Raw genomic sequence first — 21820 nt, 5'->3', positions numbered from 1 at the left:
CCCTATGATTACCCGAAGGAAATTCATTAAATGGGGAGAGTCCGACTTCTGATAAATGAAATAGACTTGTAAGACTTACAAATTGTGATCAATTAATAATAATAATAATAATTATTATCTTTTATTTTAATCAAATAATCAAAAATTAATTAAAAGAATAACACCATAATGATCATTACAAAGGAATTTTTGCATGATTTAAAATTATTAATTTTTATGGATTTTTGTCAATGATAATGGTGACTATAATCATTATATTTGAGTGAACAAAATAAAAATCGCTTACAAATAATCAATAAATTTTATTAATTAATTCCATAACTTTGTAAATGTTAACCAATTCCCTTGGAGAATGTAAATATGATTATTGTTTAGATTCTTAATTTATTTGTCTTATTATTCGATAAGTTAATAATATATAATATAATATATAATATATAATAAATCAAATTTGATCATTTTTTTACCCTTTACATATTTTCAATTATATTCAACTGCCATAATTCTTTAAAAATATACTTTTTAAATTTCTATTTTGTTGCATTTAAATTGACTCTGCAAAGAAAATTGTGTTATCTGAACCAAATTTGGCATATGTTGACTTGTGAAAACATACTCGTACATACCAATTTTTAAACATGTATGTGCTCGTATTCGCAAAAAAATTCATAGTTTACATTTTGAACATTCTCATATTTACATAAGGACTTTAAAGTGTACTAATTCTTAATTAATGTTCTTAACAAACCTTTTCTAAAAACTTCACATGCAGAAATATTTCAACTCAGTCGTCAGTGACAAAGGTAGAATATCCTCATTCTAAGAGGACTTTATAACAGGATTTGGATTTCAGCCGAAAGTTTATACAATTTGTTGTAGACTGGTTGACTAGCCAACTAGGACAGTGCACAGTGGGGACCCAATGACCCACAGCATACTGTCAAGTGTTTGCCATTGAACCAAAACGGCAACCAAATGTTTTTGGTCGCTTTTATTATGTTTATACCCTGTTTTCAAATGTTCTAGGACATATAGATACTTTATTATATAATATTTTGTAAACTAAATGTTTATCAATTATATATTCATAATATAATTTTATATTATAATTTATACAATTTATAATAAGTGAACAAACATAAACTAAATGCCTTCTATATATCATTATAAACTTGCATTGTGGACTGTAAGTCTTGCCTTTCAATTGTGGATGCTGTCTGCAGCTGCTCTGTTTTCGTACTCTTTCAATAACTCGATGACTTGATCGCAGCGCTCACAGCAGAGTGCAATGAGAAGGAAGGTATCGAAAAGCTTGCACTCTGAGTGATAGACTGTCTGTCTCTCTTTTATTCATCAGTGGGCAGCACCTGTTGCTCTCCTTTTATACTCTCTCGTGTTCTCGCTGACTTTTCAACTTGATTACAGCAAAGAGCATTAAGATTCCACTGTGCATTCGCTCTTCTATGCACACTCATTTGTGTATTTATTATTATACTTAGCTAAAAGAATTCAAACCTGGCTACAGGGAGTTTCATAGTTGCGATCCCTCTATTAAAGTCTTCTTTATTTTTTTTGCACTGTGCCCGGCTCGTGTTAAACGAATTAAACACGTAACATCCAACAAGAAGAAAAACATCAGCTACAGCAACAACAATAACGAAATCCTTTTCATTTTTCAGTGAAACTGAAACTGAGTCCCTCTCCCTCACTCCTCTTCCCCCTCCCCCAGGAGTCGGCTGTGTCTATTGTAACCTCGCCAATGGTTGGTTATGCTGGCAGATGGCAGTCAGAACCATGTTGTTTACATTTAACACGCGGACCATGTTTTCATGTCTCCGCGTTTGGCCCAGTCTGTGCATTTGGCCACAATTCAGTTGGGCTCTCAAATTAGCGCCCTTTTCAAATGGAGCGCATAAAGAATGCAAAATTTCTGCTTGGCCATGGCTAAAGGAGGCCAAATCCCAATGAAGGTCAGCAATAATTATACAATTTGCAAAAAATTTACAAAACAATTGTTTTTGACATATTCTGAAATATTTTCACTCTCTTTCCCTCTCTCTCTTCCCCTCTCCCTCTCTTTCCCCCTTTCTCTCTTTTTGTTCTGAGTACAGTTTTCGACTAGTTGTCGGTTGGGGTGTGAAAGGGAAATGAAGGGGGAGGAAAGGCCGCCTGGCCTGTTTTGCTGTGTAAAAGTTTTTCGGAATGGCACCAAGTTTTTAATTGAAATGGCCCAAAGGAGGAGGGGACATACTCGTAGTTGGCCAGACCTTGACAGTGAATAATGTATTTGCATAAGGTCAAAGCGGTGGCAATAATTATGAAATTGTTTGTCACGACCAACAATCACTTTTCTTTTTAAAACTATGACAAAATTGCTGAATTGTGAAAAATTGACTTAAAAGACAAATAATTTGTTCAGTAAAGAAAATGTTCTAAGCAGGGACCGTAAATAATGATTTTTATTTTCTTAATACAAAAATCACTCGATAATCATTATTTTTGAGTATCATTATTTTTGATAAAAAAAAATAAAACTCAAAAATAATGATTACAAATGATTTTGATTTTTTTCGCTCAAATAAAACTGAACAATAGTAAAAAAATACAAATAATTTATAATCAATATTTTTGAGTTTAATTTTTTTGATTAAAAATAATGATTATCGGTGGAGAAAATCGTAAAAATCATTATATAATTATATATTTAATTATTTAAAATAAAACTTCTAATGATTACAGTCCCTGGTTCTAAGCAAGTTACGACTTATTGATTTTATACATTTTTAAATTAAGTATTAAGCTACTTTACAATAACTTTTAAATAATTGTTATGATGTAGATGACACATAATTAATTAAAAATTTATTGTACTTCAATATGTCACAATTTGAATATTAACAGGTCTGTTCCGATATTCAATTTTGGCAAGATATATCGGAAGTAAATATCTTTAACCTGTTCTAATTTAATTTAGTCAATGATTGAATACACTGTAAGTTGTTAAAGTAATATTTGATAAAGTAAAAATATAATTCTTACAGGAGCGTGATAAGATACAATTTATGAAATAATATAAAAAAAAGTGAAACCCGAAACTAACCAGAAATATATATATATTTTACATTTATTCTTATTTCTCAAAAAACCGAGTCAAGTATCTGAGATTTATTTGAAATGCTTTCACACATTAATTTCTACTATGTTTAAGTAAAAACTATCTACAAATGTTCTTCTCTCTATTCATATGTTTATTAATCTGGAAGTTTCCAAACCTGCTAAGCCGTAACCACTATTCTCCATTCCAAAAAAACAATATCCGTTGCCTGGTCAACATAATAAACAAGCTACAGCTGCTAACGCAGTTCCCTTACCCTTTTCAAAAGGAAAAACAATAACTTAGTAGGCTGACAAATCGATTTCCACTTTCCACAGCAAGTCGGAAAATAATCGTTGGGAAAAATCGTATTCTTGAAACAAACGTCGAGCTAGAAAGTAATACGTATAGAAATAGAATACATTTCTAAAAAGTGAAATAGCGAGTGAATCAAGTTGAGTAAATAAAAGATGTCGATTTTTGACAATCCGGACCAGCTGCGACAGCTGCAGAATTTGTTGTGCCCCAGTCAGAGGAGGCGGGGGGGCGTCGAGTGCAGCAGCAGCAGCGAGGATGAGGAGGAATCCCTTGTGGTTAGCAAGCAGAGTAAGTTAACTGATTGTCTCGTCTGTCAGCTTATATTCAATTCACAACTCAGCACCTGGTAGCATTGGACCACAGGCAGCTGGTGACGCGGCCAATACGAGTGGTAAGAAAAAAAAGGTTAACTTATTGGCAACACCATTGAAGGAAAAGGAAAAACCGCAGGCCACCACGCTGGAGGAATGGCAGGAGGCTCAGGAGCGCGAAGATGCGGATATTTTGGAGTCCAGAAAGTGCCCCGAATACACAATGACATATCGTCAGGCTGTTGGCACCGAAGACGTGTTCCTGCAGGTTAGCCTCGCCTCTCTAGATTCCCTTAAGGCGACAACCTAAGCTGTTCCTATTTATATCTAGATGGGACAACGCACTGGCGCTTCGTCCAGCTGTGAAGATCTCATCCTTGAGATATCCCTGCCCGACGAACCAATGGCCGCCGATAAAATGACCCTGACTCTGCATGAGCAGGATCTGGATCTGGGCACTACACTCTACAGACTAAAACTACCGCTTCCGCATCCCGTCGACGTGGATCGATGTCACGCCAAGTACGACAGCGAATTAGGCAAGCTCCGACTGACACTGAGGCTGCGAAGGGAGCTGGACTATGTCAATTTTTAAATACCTTCTCTTTTACCACAAATCTACACATTACATTTTATTTAATATTTTTATTTAAGAGAACAACATAGATATTAGCAAGTTATTTGGGAAAATATATTATTAAATTCTCAGTTGAAGTGCTCGCTTAACCTTTTTGATTGTAATTGACTCAAATCTCTAAGTGGTTGTGGATTGTATTGTCTACTAATAAAGAGTAGCCTATACAACATCCACACACAAACAGAGATCTCGGATATTTTACTATAATTAAATGTGAATGATTCAATAAATATTAACAATATATTAACAGTTGAAATGCACTTTTTCATTAAATTTTGTGTCATTCCCAATCATTTTTTACCTTGGAAGTAAGAGCGAATAAATTGATTACTGGTTTTAATCCCTGAATGTTTGTGGATTGTATTGTCTACTATACTAATTGATCTTAGTCAATACAACAACCATACTCATACAGAGATCACGGACATTTAATTATAACTCAAAATGAATTTAATAATAATATTAACAATATGATATATACAAAGTACATCAATTCGACAAGGTAACTTATATTCTCAGTGGAAATGCACGTTTTTATTTATTTATTCTGCCATCCCGACTCGTTTCTAACCTTAAAAAGGAAAGAAGCGAATAAATTGATTGCTGGGTTTTTTTATTTACTAATTTGTTTATTAATACTCGACAAAAAGCAGTCAGCAATTACACAAAAAATATTTAGATAATAAAATAAGACTACAAATTATATTAAGAATTAATAAATAAAATTAATAGTAAATTAAATTATGAACTGAAATGAGAATAAGAATAATAATTACGTCTGGGGTATACAAAAATCATAATTGATCCAACAATTGGTGCAAGGATTGGGAAAAACCCAATCAGATTTATAAGAATAAAAAGAGAAAAAGGAAAACCCGATAAATCTTCGATCCGATGGTCTTGTATTTTTCATAATCACTGATTGGTTGTGGATTGTATTGTCACGAGCTAAGTCTATACAACAACAATTCTCATGCAGAGATCACTGACATTTAATAATAATTATAAATTAATGATGCTGTAAACTGGAGTACCATTCACTTCAGTCGAATTGGCACTCAAAGCACACTATTCATATCCCTGCAGAGTAGCTAAATGTAGGTCTTTGCTTTGTAAATTTATTGACCCACTTGAATTTAGAAATATCCTATAAATTTTTCTACAAGGGAGCTCTTTATTCTTATAGCCCATCTATGTTGTTGCCAAATTGCGCATACGCCGCATTGGCCTTCAGGTCAAACACAAATTACGCTCAAACGAAGCATAAAGTATGCCTTACGTACACATGGGGTGCATTAAATACAACTACAAGCCGAAGGTCTTGCTGTCAAAAATCACTTAAGCTAAATATTTGTCAAAAGCAGACATAGCAGAGAAGTCAAATACAAAAATTTGCCATCATTGGAAATTGAAGAAAAGTAATAAAAAAAAACGAAAAGAATATAATCAAAAGCGGACATTCTTTTCAGCAGTATTTTTTTTGTTAAAAATTTGCTGAACTTAATGCTGAAACCACGAAGGTTAGTAGGCTCAATAGGGCGAAGGACAAGGGACGACGGATAACGGACAAGGGACGACCTACTGTGACTGCGGTGACGACGTTTTGCCTCATTTACTTTCCACTGACGGGGGCACATTTCAATTTGTGAGCGCCGGTCAGCGACAGCCAGCGACTGCGACATGATAAAGTGTCGTCCCAGTCAGTTGGCCGAAATAATAATAAAAAAAAAAAGTTCACACAATTTGACAGGAAAATGTCGCACCCCCCGTCCGGGCCAAGAATAAATAAAGGCATAAGTTTCGGCCAACAGTGAAAAGAAGAAGAAGAAGACACAGCGCGTGCCTCGCGTGGCGAGTAGTTTTGTGGATTTTTGCTCATTTTAATCATTCGGTGGACGAAAACTTTTACTGCCGTTGATAATAATAAATCATCAGATGGCAAGACATTTTTGGACTTGGTAGGAAAACTTTAAATTCAATTTAATGGCCACAAAATGAGCTGGCAGCAGTTGGTCACTTGGCTAAATTGCTGATTATGCTGAGTGTGCAATTTGCTGAGTGCAAACTTAATCAAATATATTATGAATTTCATGCATGAATTGATTGAAGCAAAAGTTATGCAGTAATAATTTAAATGTGGCAGCTTTAATTCTTTCAACTATCTAAACATCATCAATTTTCAATTTTCAACTAATCTACTACCGAATTTGTTGATAACTTTTACTTTAAGCAATCAACACGCAAACACGCAACCAGACAAAAATCAAACTTGCCAAAATATCATCTGCATTAAATGAGAGAAAAAAAAAGAATATTTCTTCTGCCACATTTTTCCATGTGTCCACAAACATGCGTTCAATGACATTTACCAGCAACAAACTTCACAAACTTGCCCAAAAAAAAAAAAAAAACAACAAAACATACAAAACCTGCACAAAAAACGTATCCTTGACAAAAGGCTGAAAAACAAACAAAAATAGCTGCGTTGACACTAGACTGTGAAAAGCAAACAAAAACCATAGCATCAAATGCTCGACAAAACTAAAACAACAACTAAAGAATAGTCTGGGGAAAAGTGCTTGACTGGGAGATACCCTAACATAAATTTTAATTGTATTTATATACTGTGCAATTGTTTTTATTAAAACTTTGTCGGTGAAAGTACGCTTAAAATAATAAATTAGGATATAAATAATAATAATATTATTAAAATCGACATATTAAGTATACGTACACCTTTTTAAAATTATTTTAAGCGCTGTCTATATTTATTATAATACCTTTCTGTACAGGGAATATATCTATCTAGTTTCTATCTTCTTTTCAATTTTCAACTCATTTGCACAAACGCAGGCTTCATGATCATCATCATCAGCATCATTGTCAACATCATTATGATGCTTCATATGAACATGGCCAAAAACTAAATACTCGTACACAGTAGGGGAAAATCTGGCTTATTTGTTGAGCCACACCCTTTTTATCAACTCTTAGGAAACTTTCATCAACACCAATAGAAAATTCGCATGCAAATTCGCAATGCTTCCCATGTGCAATGGCAACTTTTCTGGTTTGTATAAATTTGCTTACTCAAAAAAGAAAAAAAAAATAGGAGATGATAAAAAGTTGCAATGAAAAACTTTGGATAATGTGGGAAAATTGTTTGTTGTGCGTGGTTCTATTTGTGTGTGTGCAAAGCTTTAAATTGCAAAATATTCATGACTGATTAAAGGGGCAGCTCGGCCTTGGTTACCTTTTTGAGCTCACAACTTATTTGTTGTTCAACCACATTTTATAAATAATAACAAGTCAGCCACACTTAAAAAATGTAATAAGCTGCACCACAACAACAATTACAACAACAACAACAACAACAGCAAGGCTCAGTCCACGGCCAACCAAAGGTTTAATCCTGCGAGTTGTATTCGTATTGCTCGACTTTTATTCATTTCAGTTGAGCACTTCGACTCATACTCACAAGTGCCATCGACCACTTAACCTGCAAAGCGGCAAAATGGCAAAATGGCAAACTGCTGCGAACAGGTTCCAAGCTGAAGAGCAGGTGTAAACCCAAGAGCGGAATGAGAGTGAGATGAAAGAGAGCGTGGCCCAAAATGAAATCTGTTGGAAGATATGCAAGTCCGTTAAATGCGGAAATGTTCAAGAGCTGCTTCAACTGAGTTTTGAGATATAATAACCGAAATTTATGCTTTAAAGTAGCATCAATATCAATTAGTAAGCATATTTTTTATAACAACTGTCATTTTGACAACTTCAAGCAAATAACTCCACAGTAATTCTTTTTTCATACTTTGTGGAATAAAATTTGCATTTTAAAATGCCTCAATGCTCTTAAAAATCATTTCAATACCTACAAAATGTATTACAGAAGTTCCATATTTGCGATTCTATGCTGCCCGAAAAAGTATGCTATAAAAAGTTTGTGGAACTCAAGTAAAAGTGTAATTGATGCTTACCACAACTAAAAAACAAATTAACAAATTTCCTAAAAAGATAAGAAGTTTTTATAAGTTTTTATAATTTTTAAGTAAGATTACACTCTTATTCACCTTCTCTTTTCTCCGGTTTGTTATACACATTTTTAAACTGCCTCAGATTTCAGATAATTGTCACAGCCGGCAATTCAATTTAAAGCCGCTCATAATCTGACAACAAGCAACTTAAATATTTCATTTGTGTAAAGAATGTTTTTCAGAAAGTTTTTTCTCTTTTTGTATGTATTTTCGGCGGTTTTCCGTTACGCATAAATCTGAAGGTTTTTAATTACCACAAAAAGTCATCTCCATGTCGGCAGATTAAAAGTTAAAATATTAATAAATTAAGAGGAGAACTCTACGCAAGTACAAATTTAAAGCAGAAGTAAATGCTTTTTAAAGAACAGTTGCAAGTTCTGTGTGTTGTGTTAACAACTAAGTAAACAAATTAAATAGCTAGATACAAAGCATATTACACATACGCCATGTGATGCGCAATGTGAAATGTACAATAATAAAATCTTTGTGGAATTTAATTAAGGCTCACATTGTCTATAAGCCAAGCTAGCAACATGGCCATTAACACATTTTTCAAGTTTAATTCAATGTAGGATAAGGAAATTTGTGAGCTGTGGATAAGAAGAAGAACATGAGAGGCCTGTAGATAAACTCAGAGAACGAACTCTGCCACTGTGGCACTGTGGCACTCAAGCAGTCATATAAATTACAAAAGGACATGAACGGCATAAACAGCAGCTGGCTAAATTCAGGACGAAAACCAAAATGCAGGCAACTTGGTCACAGTGGCAAGTGTTATCCTTACGATGTGTTGTCAGAGAACACACGAGTCGGGCCTGGGGCCTTGGTTTCTACCTCAAATGCGTGGCAGCAGCTGGTGGCGACTTGCCCTCTGCCTCCCTGCCCCATAATTAAGACAAATGTAAAAACTACTAAAAGACATGCCAAAAGTCACTTTCACTGGCCAAACAAAAGACATACGAGCAACCAGGTGCCAGTTGCCAAGTTGCCATGTCAGTTGCCAGGATTACCTTCAGCTCTCATGTTGTTATAAGGCAACGGCAACATAATTTCACTTTATTCTTTCTCACGACATTTTTGTGTCGCTGTGATGATAATGTCACGTGTCAAAAGAGTCGCCCCAAAACAATAGAAATCCTAATACAAAACACAGAAAATACAATAGACGCGACGGCTGAACTAAGAAATACCCTCTAACAAGTCAAAGAAAACTGTTTATTATCTCACAATATAAATTATTGCAATAATAGAAATAATAATCTTACAATTCAATTATTGCATTTAAATTTATTTATTTTCAACTTTTTATTGATGTTTTTATATCCTTTTGTCAATTTATCTAATATGTCAATTCTAATGGTTTATATAAAATTGAATTATATAATTAAAATTTTTAATAGACTGATTTTTAGTCAATCTTAAATAAAGAAATTAATACAGGATATCCTATAAGACAAATGTCAATGCCATCTTTTAAGTGGCCCTCGTTTGATTCTCGCATGACCTTTTCACATTAATCTCAAGAAGATGGCGTTTTAATGCAGCCATGTGGGCGTGTCCGCTCGTTATAAGCCAAGTAGTTATTATGGTTATTTATTGTGTTGGAACAACACAGCTGTTAAGTCCACATATCACATTGGCCAACATGCGAAACGATTGGCCAACATTCAATTAGATCATAAATTAGAACATCAGCCATACGAATATGATGGACTTTTAATTGTGATTGACTGACTAACTGTCTGAAAAGAAGACTTAACAACAAGAGTACTGCTTACAAAGTCAGACAAAATCTTTAAACAGAACATCTAATAATTATAAATTAAATATTATTTTAAGTTTGACTGGTTGACTGTCTGACTACAGATGTGTATATTTAAATTGCAGCTTATACTAGATAATTAGTAAAAATATTTGCAAAATACTTCTTAAGCAGTCTTAACTTTTTTATCATATTAAATGGAGCTAATAAATTTTAGATCTATGCTGGAAATAGCACAGCTTCTAAATGCAAATTAAACTAAGCTTGCAGGTGCTTTTAAAATTGATTTTAAAATGGAGTGTGATTCGTTGAGAGACTTTTATTCAAATACAAAGAAACCCACAAAATACTGACTTAATTCAAGTCCTATTAAGACAATATTCAAATGGAAAATAATTTAGCTAAGACTAATTTACTAAAATTATTCTTATATCAATGTTATTAATTTTTTTAAGTGAATATATTTTTCAAATTACATTTATTATTATTATTATTGGTTTATTGAGCCCATAAAGTATTAGCTTGTTATTTAATAGGCTTGTCAAGTTATTTTTCTTTAAAAACATAGTGTAGTAATATTCAATATTAAATTTTATAAAAATTTAGTTGTATTTTACGGAAACTCTATAACAAGTGCGAGTACATGGATTGTTGTGGAACGAGTTTGCAATGATTGTAAAAATCAAATACGATTTCAAATCCATTTGTTTCTGTTTATGTTTGCAGCTGCACACATAATACCATAAAAACACATCAAATGCAATTTATTTGACCAGACAAAAAGCCATTTCAATGCCTTTTTTATTCATTCGAAACTTTTCATTTGTGTCTGTCACTATATAGATATTTTTGCTTTTAAAGAAGCATCTCTTTCAAAAGATTTATTGCTTTATTACGCTGGGAGGCACCACAAAAGTACATATGTATAAACCAATATATATACTCGTATTCGTATTTGTATTAAGCATAAGGCAAACAAGCATATTGAAACTGTTTTTCAAAAAGAGACGAATGGCAGTTGAATGTTGCATTTCCTCCTTTTGCTTTTTGGTCTTTGTCTTCCGTTGCGTTGGCGCCTTTTGCTCTTTGCTTTTTTCCTTTTACGTTGCCACATGGCACCCACATAGCATCCACAGAGCCCACATCCCTATACTCATCGACATCGTTAACTTACAGAATTTGATTTCGTCTGCTTTATTCAACTGTGAAACCATGGCGAGACTTGTGCTCTTCCATCCATCTTTCAACTCCCCCAGGGAAGCCCATTAAAGTGGAAACTTTTCACAGATTTATTTGCCAAGCGAACTCCAACTCTGACTTCGACTCTTTGACTGCATTGACTCATGTGTAATAAAGGCGTTTAATTGATTTCTTTTTCTTACATTCAATAAAGCATATTAATATATTTATACAAACACATAAACAGTTCAAGTCGAGGACGGCTCTGTATTTTAGTTCCTTTAGAGCAGTAAACATTTTTGAGATACAAAAACTCATTCTTATCTCGATTTTTTTAGTCTCAACAACTGAAAAATTTACGATTATTTAATTCTTATTATCACTAAAAAAATTTGTATAATTTTAACGAAATGTCTGAAGAAATAATTGATGGAATTGCAACAGATAACGAGACAGTCCAGGATGAGGAAGAGGAGGAGGATTCCTTCTGGGATGCATCAGACAATGAATCTTTGCTAAATAGCGAAAAGGCAGATGAACTACAAACGACCAATGAAGATTCTGAGACTGGTGACTTGGCCGCTGATTCCTCCGATATGCCACAATGTCTGGACAAGTTGAAGATAATACACGAACGTGTTGCACGCATTATGAAACGTGTTGGCTTTTTATCCGACAGCCTCAAAAAGGTGCATCAGGAGCTAAAGACCTATTCAAGCGAGAAGGACGATGATGCTTTGAAATATACAAAATCCTGTGGCGATATTGGATGCACTCAAACTGATCCACTTGACAAACCAGAGCTCAACATGTTGGTGGAACGTATTGGCGACTCTGTCGCCTGTCAGACCATTGAGGACAATCCCTTTGCAGATTAGGTAACCACAATCAACAATGTGGTTTAGTGGTTTACACTCGTAGTTTTATTTAACTTTTAATTCGTATCTTTTTTTTTGTGTTTTAAATTTTATTTTTAATTTTGGACAAGATTATACGTTTGTAAGCTTGTATGATAAACTAAGCGAAAAATTGCCACTTAATTTTAACGAAATTTCACCAAATTGACTGTGACGCGATACAAAAAATAACTATATAAATTTACCTAAAAATCAAATTAAACTTTTTCTCTTAATCAAGCTACAGTTGGTTGGGAACTAAATCGAATTAAATACTTTTTCAGACTTTAAGCGCACATTAATTTACATTATTTCATTTTCCGACGTGGCTTTTTTAAAAAAAAGTCCTGCATTTATATTAATAGCGTTACTTTGACTGCTCTTCTTCAAAAGTTTTCTTTCAACACCAATCGATTGATTCAACAAGTGTCAGAGCTGGCTAAAAATAAATTGATAAGATCAAATTGCTACGGCTCGAAATTGGTTTGTTCTCTTTGCCTTTTCCTTTGAAACTCGTTGAGAATAACTTTTCAAGAAAATTGCTTCAGGCGATTATCAACAGCTGCAGTTTGTTATGGCCATTTTGTTTTGAAAACTTTTTGGCAAGGAACAAACTAACCAACCGATAAATAAGTCAAAATTGCTGCAAATTTGCATTTGACTTTGCCACAAATATCGCTTTAGGCCAAACAAATATATGTTGAAAGTCATATTGACGGCAGTTGAATAAATTTCATTGCATTCTGTTTGCGGTTTAATCGAGAAATCTATGACAACGAACAGTATAAAATAATTTCATAAACTGTTCTTGAAATATGACATTCTATTTCATTTTTTAATACGTTTATTTTCCACTTTATGCAAATATGTTAAAAGCATTTTGTCAGCCAGCAAATCACAACAGCAGCAACTGCAAAAATATGTTTATCAAAACTGTCTGCAGTTATTGATGTTGCCATCATAGCAGTTGCCGCCGTGCCGGCAACAGTTGCAGCTATTGCCAGCAATATTTGCAGCTGCTGCTGTGTCAGTTTGTCAAATGCTGTCAACTCGGTCGTGGCATGCAACGCGCATATCAGCTTGATATTGTACTGGATGTCCTTCAACTTTTGACGACAAATTTTACAAAATTTTAACAGTTCAAGTAGATACAAAAGTTGGTGACGTTTGGGACAGAAAGATTGTAATCATTTTGAATCATTAAGAATATTGTTAACCTTTACTAGATAAATGTTAAAGAAAAATAATTTAGGTATTCAAATTTTTTTTTCTTTCCGCAATCAAAACTTAGTTTAAACTGAAAGTACGTGTATGGCCAAAAATAAATTATTTTAGCTATATTGCGTTTTCTATTAACAATTTATTTTACAATTTTTAATCTACTTGTGATATTTACATTAGCAATGACTTTAATTTTTTATAAAATTTAGTACCCAAAATTAATTTTTTCGAAATTTTATAGTCAGGAGGTAGCCTTAGAACTTAACGAAAATTTTTCAAAATTTTAAAATAAATTTATCATTGTGAAAAAAAGTTACACTTATTAAGTGACAAAATATTGATTAAAACATTTCAAATTATATTTTAAAATTTTAAACTAGGTTAAGAATTGCATTTATTTTAATTCTTTAAGATCAATAAATACCGAAATAAATTAATAAATGGGTTCTACTTTATCAGCACTAAAAATACCCCTAAATGATAAGAGGAAATAGAATTAATGCTACAAAGTATAAAAAAAAAAAAACAGTAGGATTCCTTGTGCTTAGGTAATCTGTTCTAAAAGTTGATTTTCGACCGATTATTCCTATGGCAGCTATATGATAAATGGAACCGAATTCAACCAAATTTGGTCAGAATACCAGTTTGGTTAAGATATCTAAAAAAAAAACTTTTTCATACTAAAACTTCATTTTCGATCTATCGTTCCTATGGCAGCCATATGATTAAGAGGTCCGATCCAAAAAAAAATACAAACTTGATCTGCGTACGGTATCCAGGAACCTACCTACCAAGTTTGAAGTGTCTAGCTCTTATGGTCTCTGAGATCGACGAGTTCAAACAGACGGACGGACAGACATGGCTTAATCGACTCAGCTGTTGCTCCTGATCAAGAATATATATACTTTATGGGGCCTGCCACGCCCCCTTCTGCCTGTTACATACATTCTGCCAAAAACATTATCTAGGGTATAAAAATTCAACTAAAAGCTGAGACAAAATACTCACTTGTGATTTTCAATTAAAAGCTTGAATGCTTTACAAAAACGAATACGAATTCGTAATCGTTGTGTTGACTGTGGAACTCAATTGGAATTGAGATTTCATTGCAACCGATGAAATTCAATTACAAAATGTCACAGGATAGAAACTTTGCATAGGTGTGTATGTATGTGTATGTATCATAGGGTAGAATTTATGGAATTTCAGCTTCATAGTCATCATCGGGATACCAAACAGTTTTAAAATACTTCTCGATATCGACGGCACATCAAACACAATTCCGAGCTCAAAGTAGCTGTCAAAAGCAGTAGCAAAGGCAGCAGCTAAACTAATAACATTTCTGATAATCACACGCACAGGACTTGGACAGGATTCCGATCCAGAATCATAAACAGAAAGAGAGAGAAATGCGCATTCATAGAAAATCAATTGAATTGAAAACGAAACGAAATGAAATGAAATCGAAAACGAAAACGAACATGAAATGGAAACTGAAGCAAAACGATGATAAGCGGAAGTTTACTGATGAGTTTCACAAAGTGAGCAGGGGAATCACAGTCGAACTACCTTTTGTGAAATCTGCTCTGTCATTACATACATCGGGAATGACTCAGTTGGAAAACGAGCAGGCAGTCTCTCAATGAGCTTGTCCAGCTTCCTTATGGTAATCAGCCACAAAAGTTCTTTTGTTGTCCATTCCTGTATCCTGCCAATGTTGCCAATGGAATTAGCATTTCAATCAAATCAATTTTATGTGTCTGACTTGTTTTACGCCTCAACAGGATTGCCAAAATCATCATCATCATCCGTATTATTATCGTCAACATCATTATTATTAATGTCAGCCTCGTTGGACAACTGAGAATGTATCATTCAAAGTTTATATACGCACATTTGACGAGCCAAAAAGAAACTGTCGAAATTGATTGATTAAATATTTATTCATACGAAAGTGCTTAGTGTATCCTGAGTCCTGCAGAGCCTACAGAAATTTATGACTGAATTGTCTCTTAGCTACGAGGAATTCCCCAAGGCCCACTTGATGCTTCAGTCATTAGGGCATACAAATAAGAGACACAAGCCAAATAACTGTCGACTCATTTAAGAACTCTTTTAAAATATTTAATCAGCTTCGAACAATTAGTGAGCAGTTACTAGTTAAGAACTTGAACGATGCTTCTTAACGACAGCAACTAACTTTGAAAAGCCGTTCAACAAAAAAATTTTTAAATTCGCTTGGCAATTTACATCAGATAAGTAGTAAAATATTAGATATATGGAAGCTGTCTAATATACAGAAGTGTTTTACAAATCTCTTACAGCGCCAAAGCAACCCAAAATCAACCCAAAGTTGTGGTTTCTGAAAACAACCAAGCATTTCTTACAAATTTCTAAGAAATTGTTGAGAAATTTGACAAGATGAAATGTTTATTGAATTAAAATAAATTAATTTTTAAATTCAACAACCCTACATAATATAAGTTTATTAAAATTTTGTTAATTATATAAAATATTACTCAAGCTTAAAAGGTTGTTGAAACTGGAAGTAAGGCGATTTTTTTTACTTCAAAAATATGTTCAAAAAAACTAAATCTTTGACATTTAAGGAACACCGACATTTCGAACGGTTCTTTTCAAAAGCAATTCTCTTTAAAAACTCTAGAACCCACCTAATAGACAGATTTTAAGAACATGAAATAATTTTAGAACCTTAAATCGTTGTAAAGACTCGCAAATAAAAAATAAATATTATTATTAGAAATGGGTTTTCGAATATTAAAAAGAAAGAGTTTGTTAAATTGTAGTAATCATTGCACTTAAAATAATTAAATTTTAAACTAATAAGCAAATATCCATATATGTATCGAATGTTCTCTTAAAATAGTACATTAGATTTCTATAATTACTAAACTTAAAAAAATGAGTAGTGCATAAAAATAATATTGTAAAAAGGAAGAGAAATTTATGATCAACATCATCATAAATTTGCGAGAAATAAATCCTTATGATATCCCCAAAAAGCCCCAAAATAAGCTCAGTGATTGCATATTTATTTGCGCCCGCATATCCTGAGGAAATCCTTAATTCAATTTGTATTAATTTGACTGACAAGTAGAAACAGCGTCCAAGCCCAAAATGTAGCCAAAAGACGCTTAAAGCGGCCAAGAGACCCGCAGGAAATCTTAATTAAACAACTTGCATGGCAAATCCTTTATAAATGGCCAACAAAGGAGCACCGCATGGTCCAGGACAAACACACACACACACACACACACACACACAGAGACAAAGATTTCTCTGTGTTGGTATTGAACAAATGCTAACGTTGTGTTTCTGCCAGGGCTGCAGCATACAATACACAAACACACTCACACACATAGACATACACAAATAGACAAAGCAATTTGGCGGTTTTCGACTTTGATTTTCAGCTAAGAGTTTGCAGCTTGTCTCTGCAGTCTCCGCCTGCTGCTTCTTACTTCCTCTCCTTTCGATCTCATTGTTGTTTGGCCAACTACTCGTAAACGGGTTTGAAGCTGCCGCTCAATGGCCCTTAACAAATTAGAAGCTGCTTAAAGCGACTGTCGACTTGGGAGTGCTACATTTTGTGGCACGAACCGAGCCATTACGAGTTAAGCAATAATAAATTTTCATGTGCATATCAATCGATGCCTTGGAAAATTCCAAATAAAATGACGCCATAAAATGCCATTTTAATGGCGCACATCAATGCTCTTTCTGTGTGTGTGTGTGTGTGTTGTATCTGTGTATGTGTGTATATAATAAATAAAAACTTGACAGTTGTCTGGTTAGTGAAAAGCAGCATCATAAAATGCCATGTATCTAAAGGATATAAAGATTGAGTTCATGAATTGCATTTTTTTCTTTCTTCTGGTGGAAAAGCCTTCGAAATCGATCTTAAAGTTTCAGCGTTGAAATGAAAGTCAAAAAGGATTAAGAGATTAACTCTTAATCGAAGCAAAGGAAATTACCGCATTGCTGATCAAATTGCATCTCTATTTTCTTCTAATTTTTTGTATGTGAAATACATGAAAACTAAACAATATAAATTGAGAAGAAACTATCTTTGATTTGCATTTAACTACGGTCATTAACTTATATCCATATACAACACGAATTCCATACTTAGGTATTCACTTTTTTTAAAAACTACTTTAATTTGGTATCTTCTAAAAATTATCAGCATAGTTTACTATATTTAAAAAAAAGGACGAAAGGTGCGAATGGTGACTAGAAATATATAAAAGAAACTCTAAATACTTTATCGTTTTATTACCTTCTCCATCTTCATTTTAGCACAAGTTCGATATATGTACTTTATTTTTTTTTTTTTTTTTGGTATATGTATAATTAATTATTTACGTATATCTTAAGAATATAAATAGAGACTTACATCTACAAAAACCCAACCGATAAATTGAATTGTAATAAGATTAAAAAAAAAAACTTTTCCTGTCATATTGTCATATTTTTATTAATTTTATATTCCATAAATTTAATAAGTATCTTTTAAAAAAATATTTATCTGTAATAAAATGTATTCAAATATTAAATACCTTGTTGCCTTTGATTTAGGGTTGTTAGTCATATGAAAAGTTCAATACTTATTGACATTTTCCTGCCTGTAACGATATCATCCAGAGTTGTGGAAAGCTTTAACTTGAAACACCTCAAATTGGTATTCAATGTGGACTTTCCCCCGCGGGGGTTCACATATATAACAAAAGACACAACTAAAAGTAAACTTTTCTGTTTCTGTGCATTCACTGAATGCACTCACTCCAAGGGATGCGAGTACTCGTATTTCTTGAAATATGCAAACTTCTGTTTTATGTCCTTTCAGATGGGCAGCAGTTGGGCAGTTGTTTATCCTGCCATGGAGAAACCTGTGTCGTTGCGTGATTCCCCTTTTTAACTTTAGTCCTTTTTTTTGTATTGCTGTTTTTTTTTTTTTTTTCAAGAAAAATGTTTCAAGTCGAGCGTACATAAAAAATACACACACACACATACAGAATTTCATTTTTAATGGTGAGGTGTGTTAAAAAATAGAGGAAAAGGAGGAAGTAAAATGAACTAAGTTGGGAATGTTATACAAAAGTTACGTCCTGGGCCTTGGCCACTTTTGCATTACATTATCTCAACTTTGTGCTGGCAATTTCTCATGTTTTTCTTCATATTTCATCTCAGTCTCGGTCTCAGTCGGTATTTGTGTGAGTTCTCCATTGTCGGGGCCATAAACATGTAGCATAGTTGTTGTTCTTCTTCTCGTTGATCATCATCATTAGAATTTGTTGTTGCCGTTGTGAAAAACGTAAAACTTGTGCTTGTTACATGTCGCGAGTTGTTTTCCCGGTTCACTTTCCCTCGGGCCGGCCATCATGTTGTCACTCTCTCTCGAGACAGGCGATGTGAGAAAAGTTTGCCTCATTTTCATGTCAAGTCCAATGAGTTTTTGGTAAGTTGGCCAAAGTTGACGCTCACTTAATGGTGACAGTAATTTTTAATAAAATCTAAAAAGTGCCAGGAGATACGTTTTCACTGGTCTTTAGAAATAATTCGACTTTGGTGGGGGGTAAAGGGGGATTGGGGGGTAGTAAAGGAATAATGTGTGTGTGTGTGTGAGTGTGTGTGTGTGTGTGTGTGTGAGGTGAAAAGGGGAATGAAGTCAGGTTACAAACGTTACAACACCAAAAACGTTAATAACACTCAAATTTTCAAAACGGTTCCTTTGAACTGCTTCACTTTTCTCGTATGCTTTTTTTTCTTTCTTTCTATTCTTTTCTGTTTGCTTTGTATGTTCTTTTGTGATCTTGCGCTTTAGTCTTTCAATCGAAACATTCGCTTGGAACTAGTTCGTGGATTCAAATTGTTGCCCCAATGCTTGCATATTAACGTTTTCGATGTCTGCGCATCTCGGAGCATCCGATGTTGCACACGTTCCTGCCGCAAGCTGCAATCCGTAATGCGTTGCGCATGCGCCGCCGTTGCCTCCAATTCGCGCCTCAATTTGATGCACTTACTCTTCAAGTCAACAAAGATGGCATTCAGCTCATGGGAGCTGCGTCCCTCGACCTTAACGCTGGCACAACTGGCCAGACTGAGCATCGACATCGAGACATTCGAGGATCGGGCCAGACAGAGATTCGACAGTGTGGATGAGTTGTTCTGTCGGACGTGTTTGGGATCCAAATGAAATGGTTTCACATCAATTCTATAGCGATCCGGCTCATTATATTTGCGATCCAATCGCTGCACAATCCCAACACAACTGAGCAGATCACTCTGTATTAGCTTACAGAGTTCCAGTGCACGATCGATTTCCCGATCTTCGCTTTGGATCATTATAAGTTGAATGTTTTGTGTGTTTTCTGTTTTAAACAAGTGTATCACACGAAACAATTTCGAATGCCATTTAGTAGGGTGAATTTCAAAGCGAACTACGTGAATTTTTCTCTTAAACTATTTTTCGGAAAATCTAGAAATAAATAGAAAACGGAATTCCCCAAGCAAGTCAGCTTTTAAACTATTTTAAAATCATATCATAAAATCAAAGTAAAGCAAATCTTGAGCTGCAACTTGATTTTGACTTTTAGTTATTAACTTTTGTCACGTTTTCTATACTTTATTAAGCAACTGTGGCTGCCACATTTTGTTGCAACTCCATTTGCATGCTGCGCACGAGGGCTGTCATTGAAGAAGCTTGAAATAGATTGAAGATGTGCGTAGTTAAACGAAGCGTTTGATAAATTAAATTCTCAAGAGTTACAAAGCAAGACTGAGATACTTTTTATTTTTTCTATATAGTGACTACTCTGCATACTCCTCATAAAATATAACAATGATATATGATTTATTCATTTATTTTTCAAAAATTTCTTAAATAATAATTTTGTCTTTGGATTAATTTTATGATTGTAGTCTACAACTTTCTTAGCGATCTCTTTTCTGAACAGAATTTCTTCTAGTCAAAACGGAATCTGCCAATAAAGTAGCTCGAAGCAGATTGAAAATGTTCATAATGAAGAGAAGTGCTTAATGAATTAATTTCTCAAGAGACAAAGCAAGAACATACATTTTTTTATTAGTAAATAGTAAGTACTCTGCATACCCTACGAAATTTCAGAGAGAAAATAAATAAATATATTTTATGCGATTTATTCATTTATTTTTTCCATTCTGCTTTGGGATTACTTTAATGAATTTAATCTAATTTATTAACCCGACAATTTTGCTTAGTAAACTCTGTACGTATCATACTCTCCCTTTCCTCTGCTAGTAAGAGTATCTCTCAGAAGAAAAAAAATAAAATGAAAACGGAAAAATGCCAACATGCAATTTTGAGCGCCCAAAGCAACGCTTACTCGTTAGTATCTGCAGGTTGTCATTGCCCTGGAGCACTTGAAATAGATACCCAACTGGGGATCTGACTCTGCGACTGTCTCTCTATCTGTCCTTCGGTCTGTCTGTCTATCTGTCTGTCTGTCTACGCCGAGGGCGGGCCACCTCAAATAGAAAACAATTTCAGCTACGCAAACAGCGAGCCAAAAAGGGAAGCACAAAAATTAAATTGCAAGCAAAATGTGAAAAGTGAAAAGCGGCAAATGGAAAACGAGAAAATGGTAAACATATTTTTTATGGTATATTGTGGCGTTACGTTTGTCAAATATCAGGTGAAATAACAAGCACAATAATTTGGCAACATTCAAGCTGTTTGCACAGTCATCGACAGCGACGAGGCGATTACTTTAATTAGGCAACGTGACGTATGCGTGATATGCTCGTAGTACAGTCAGCGACGTGTCGGGATAATCAATGTCACACTCTCACACACACACACACACGAGCACGAACACGAACACACACAGAAACTCAGCTGAATCCAAAGTCTTTGACTTACGACACGTTTCGCAAGGCAACTCGAGGTTGACATCGACACCTGTGCAGCATTTGGCAGGTGCATACTTCTTGTGGCAAGTTAAAGTTTTTAAGTAGTTGCATAGTTAAGCCAAATGACTTTTTCTCTAAACTCGCCCATGCAAAGCTTCGCTGTGTAATAAGCAAAGTTCGGGGCCAAAGTAAACCCGAGAATGTTAAGGAATTAAATTGAAATAACTCGAAATTGTTGACGCGTTAACAATTTTTCAATCAAATCAAGAATATTAATATAAAAAAAAAATACTTCACTCAGCTGAAAAATGTTCATGCCGTAAGCAAAAAAAACAAACATTGTTGTTTTCTTTTTTTTTTTAATGAAAACCTTTTTCTGCCATCATGTTCTTCTCTTTTTTTCTTGCCCTTTTTGGGCTTAAGTCGTTAGCTATTTATGCTGTCAATGGCAAAGTTA

The 21820-nt window shown here is 34.1% G+C and overlaps 3 protein-coding genes across 3 annotated transcripts in view; 2 read left to right on the top strand and 1 right to left on the bottom strand.

Annotated features, from left to right (window-relative positions):
- The window catches only part of LOC117786305 (venom dipeptidyl peptidase 4), an 85983-nt gene that overhangs the window by 14171 nt on the left and 49992 nt on the right, over positions 1 to 21820 (top strand). The window lies entirely within an intron of this gene.
- LOC117786311 (protein PIH1D3) lies at positions 3523 to 4433 on the top strand. The gene is made up of 3 exons (XM_034624499.1): positions 3523 to 3700; positions 3753 to 3991; positions 4055 to 4433. The coding sequence occupies exons 1-3, from the start codon at positions 3565 to 3567 to the stop codon at positions 4316 to 4318; spliced, it is 639 nt and encodes a 212-aa protein (XP_034480390.1). The 5' UTR covers positions 3523 to 3564; the 3' UTR covers positions 4319 to 4433.
- LOC117786625 lies at positions 18484 to 21436 on the bottom strand. Its single transcript, XM_034624963.1, has 2 exons — positions 21374 to 21436; positions 18484 to 19935 (listed from the first exon to the last, which is right to left on the bottom strand). The coding sequence occupies exons 1-2, from the start codon at positions 21434 to 21436 to the stop codon at positions 19294 to 19296; spliced, it is 705 nt and encodes a 234-aa protein (XP_034480854.1). The 3' UTR covers positions 18484 to 19293.

The sequence above is a fragment of the Drosophila innubila genome (assembly GCF_004354385.1).
Source record: "Drosophila innubila isolate TH190305 chromosome 3L unlocalized genomic scaffold, UK_Dinn_1.0 0_D_3L, whole genome shotgun sequence".
Taxonomy (NCBI): domain Eukaryota; kingdom Metazoa; phylum Arthropoda; class Insecta; order Diptera; family Drosophilidae; genus Drosophila; species Drosophila innubila.
The sequence above is the reverse complement of the archived record's forward strand: the minus strand, read 5'-3'. Positions and strand labels throughout refer to the sequence as shown.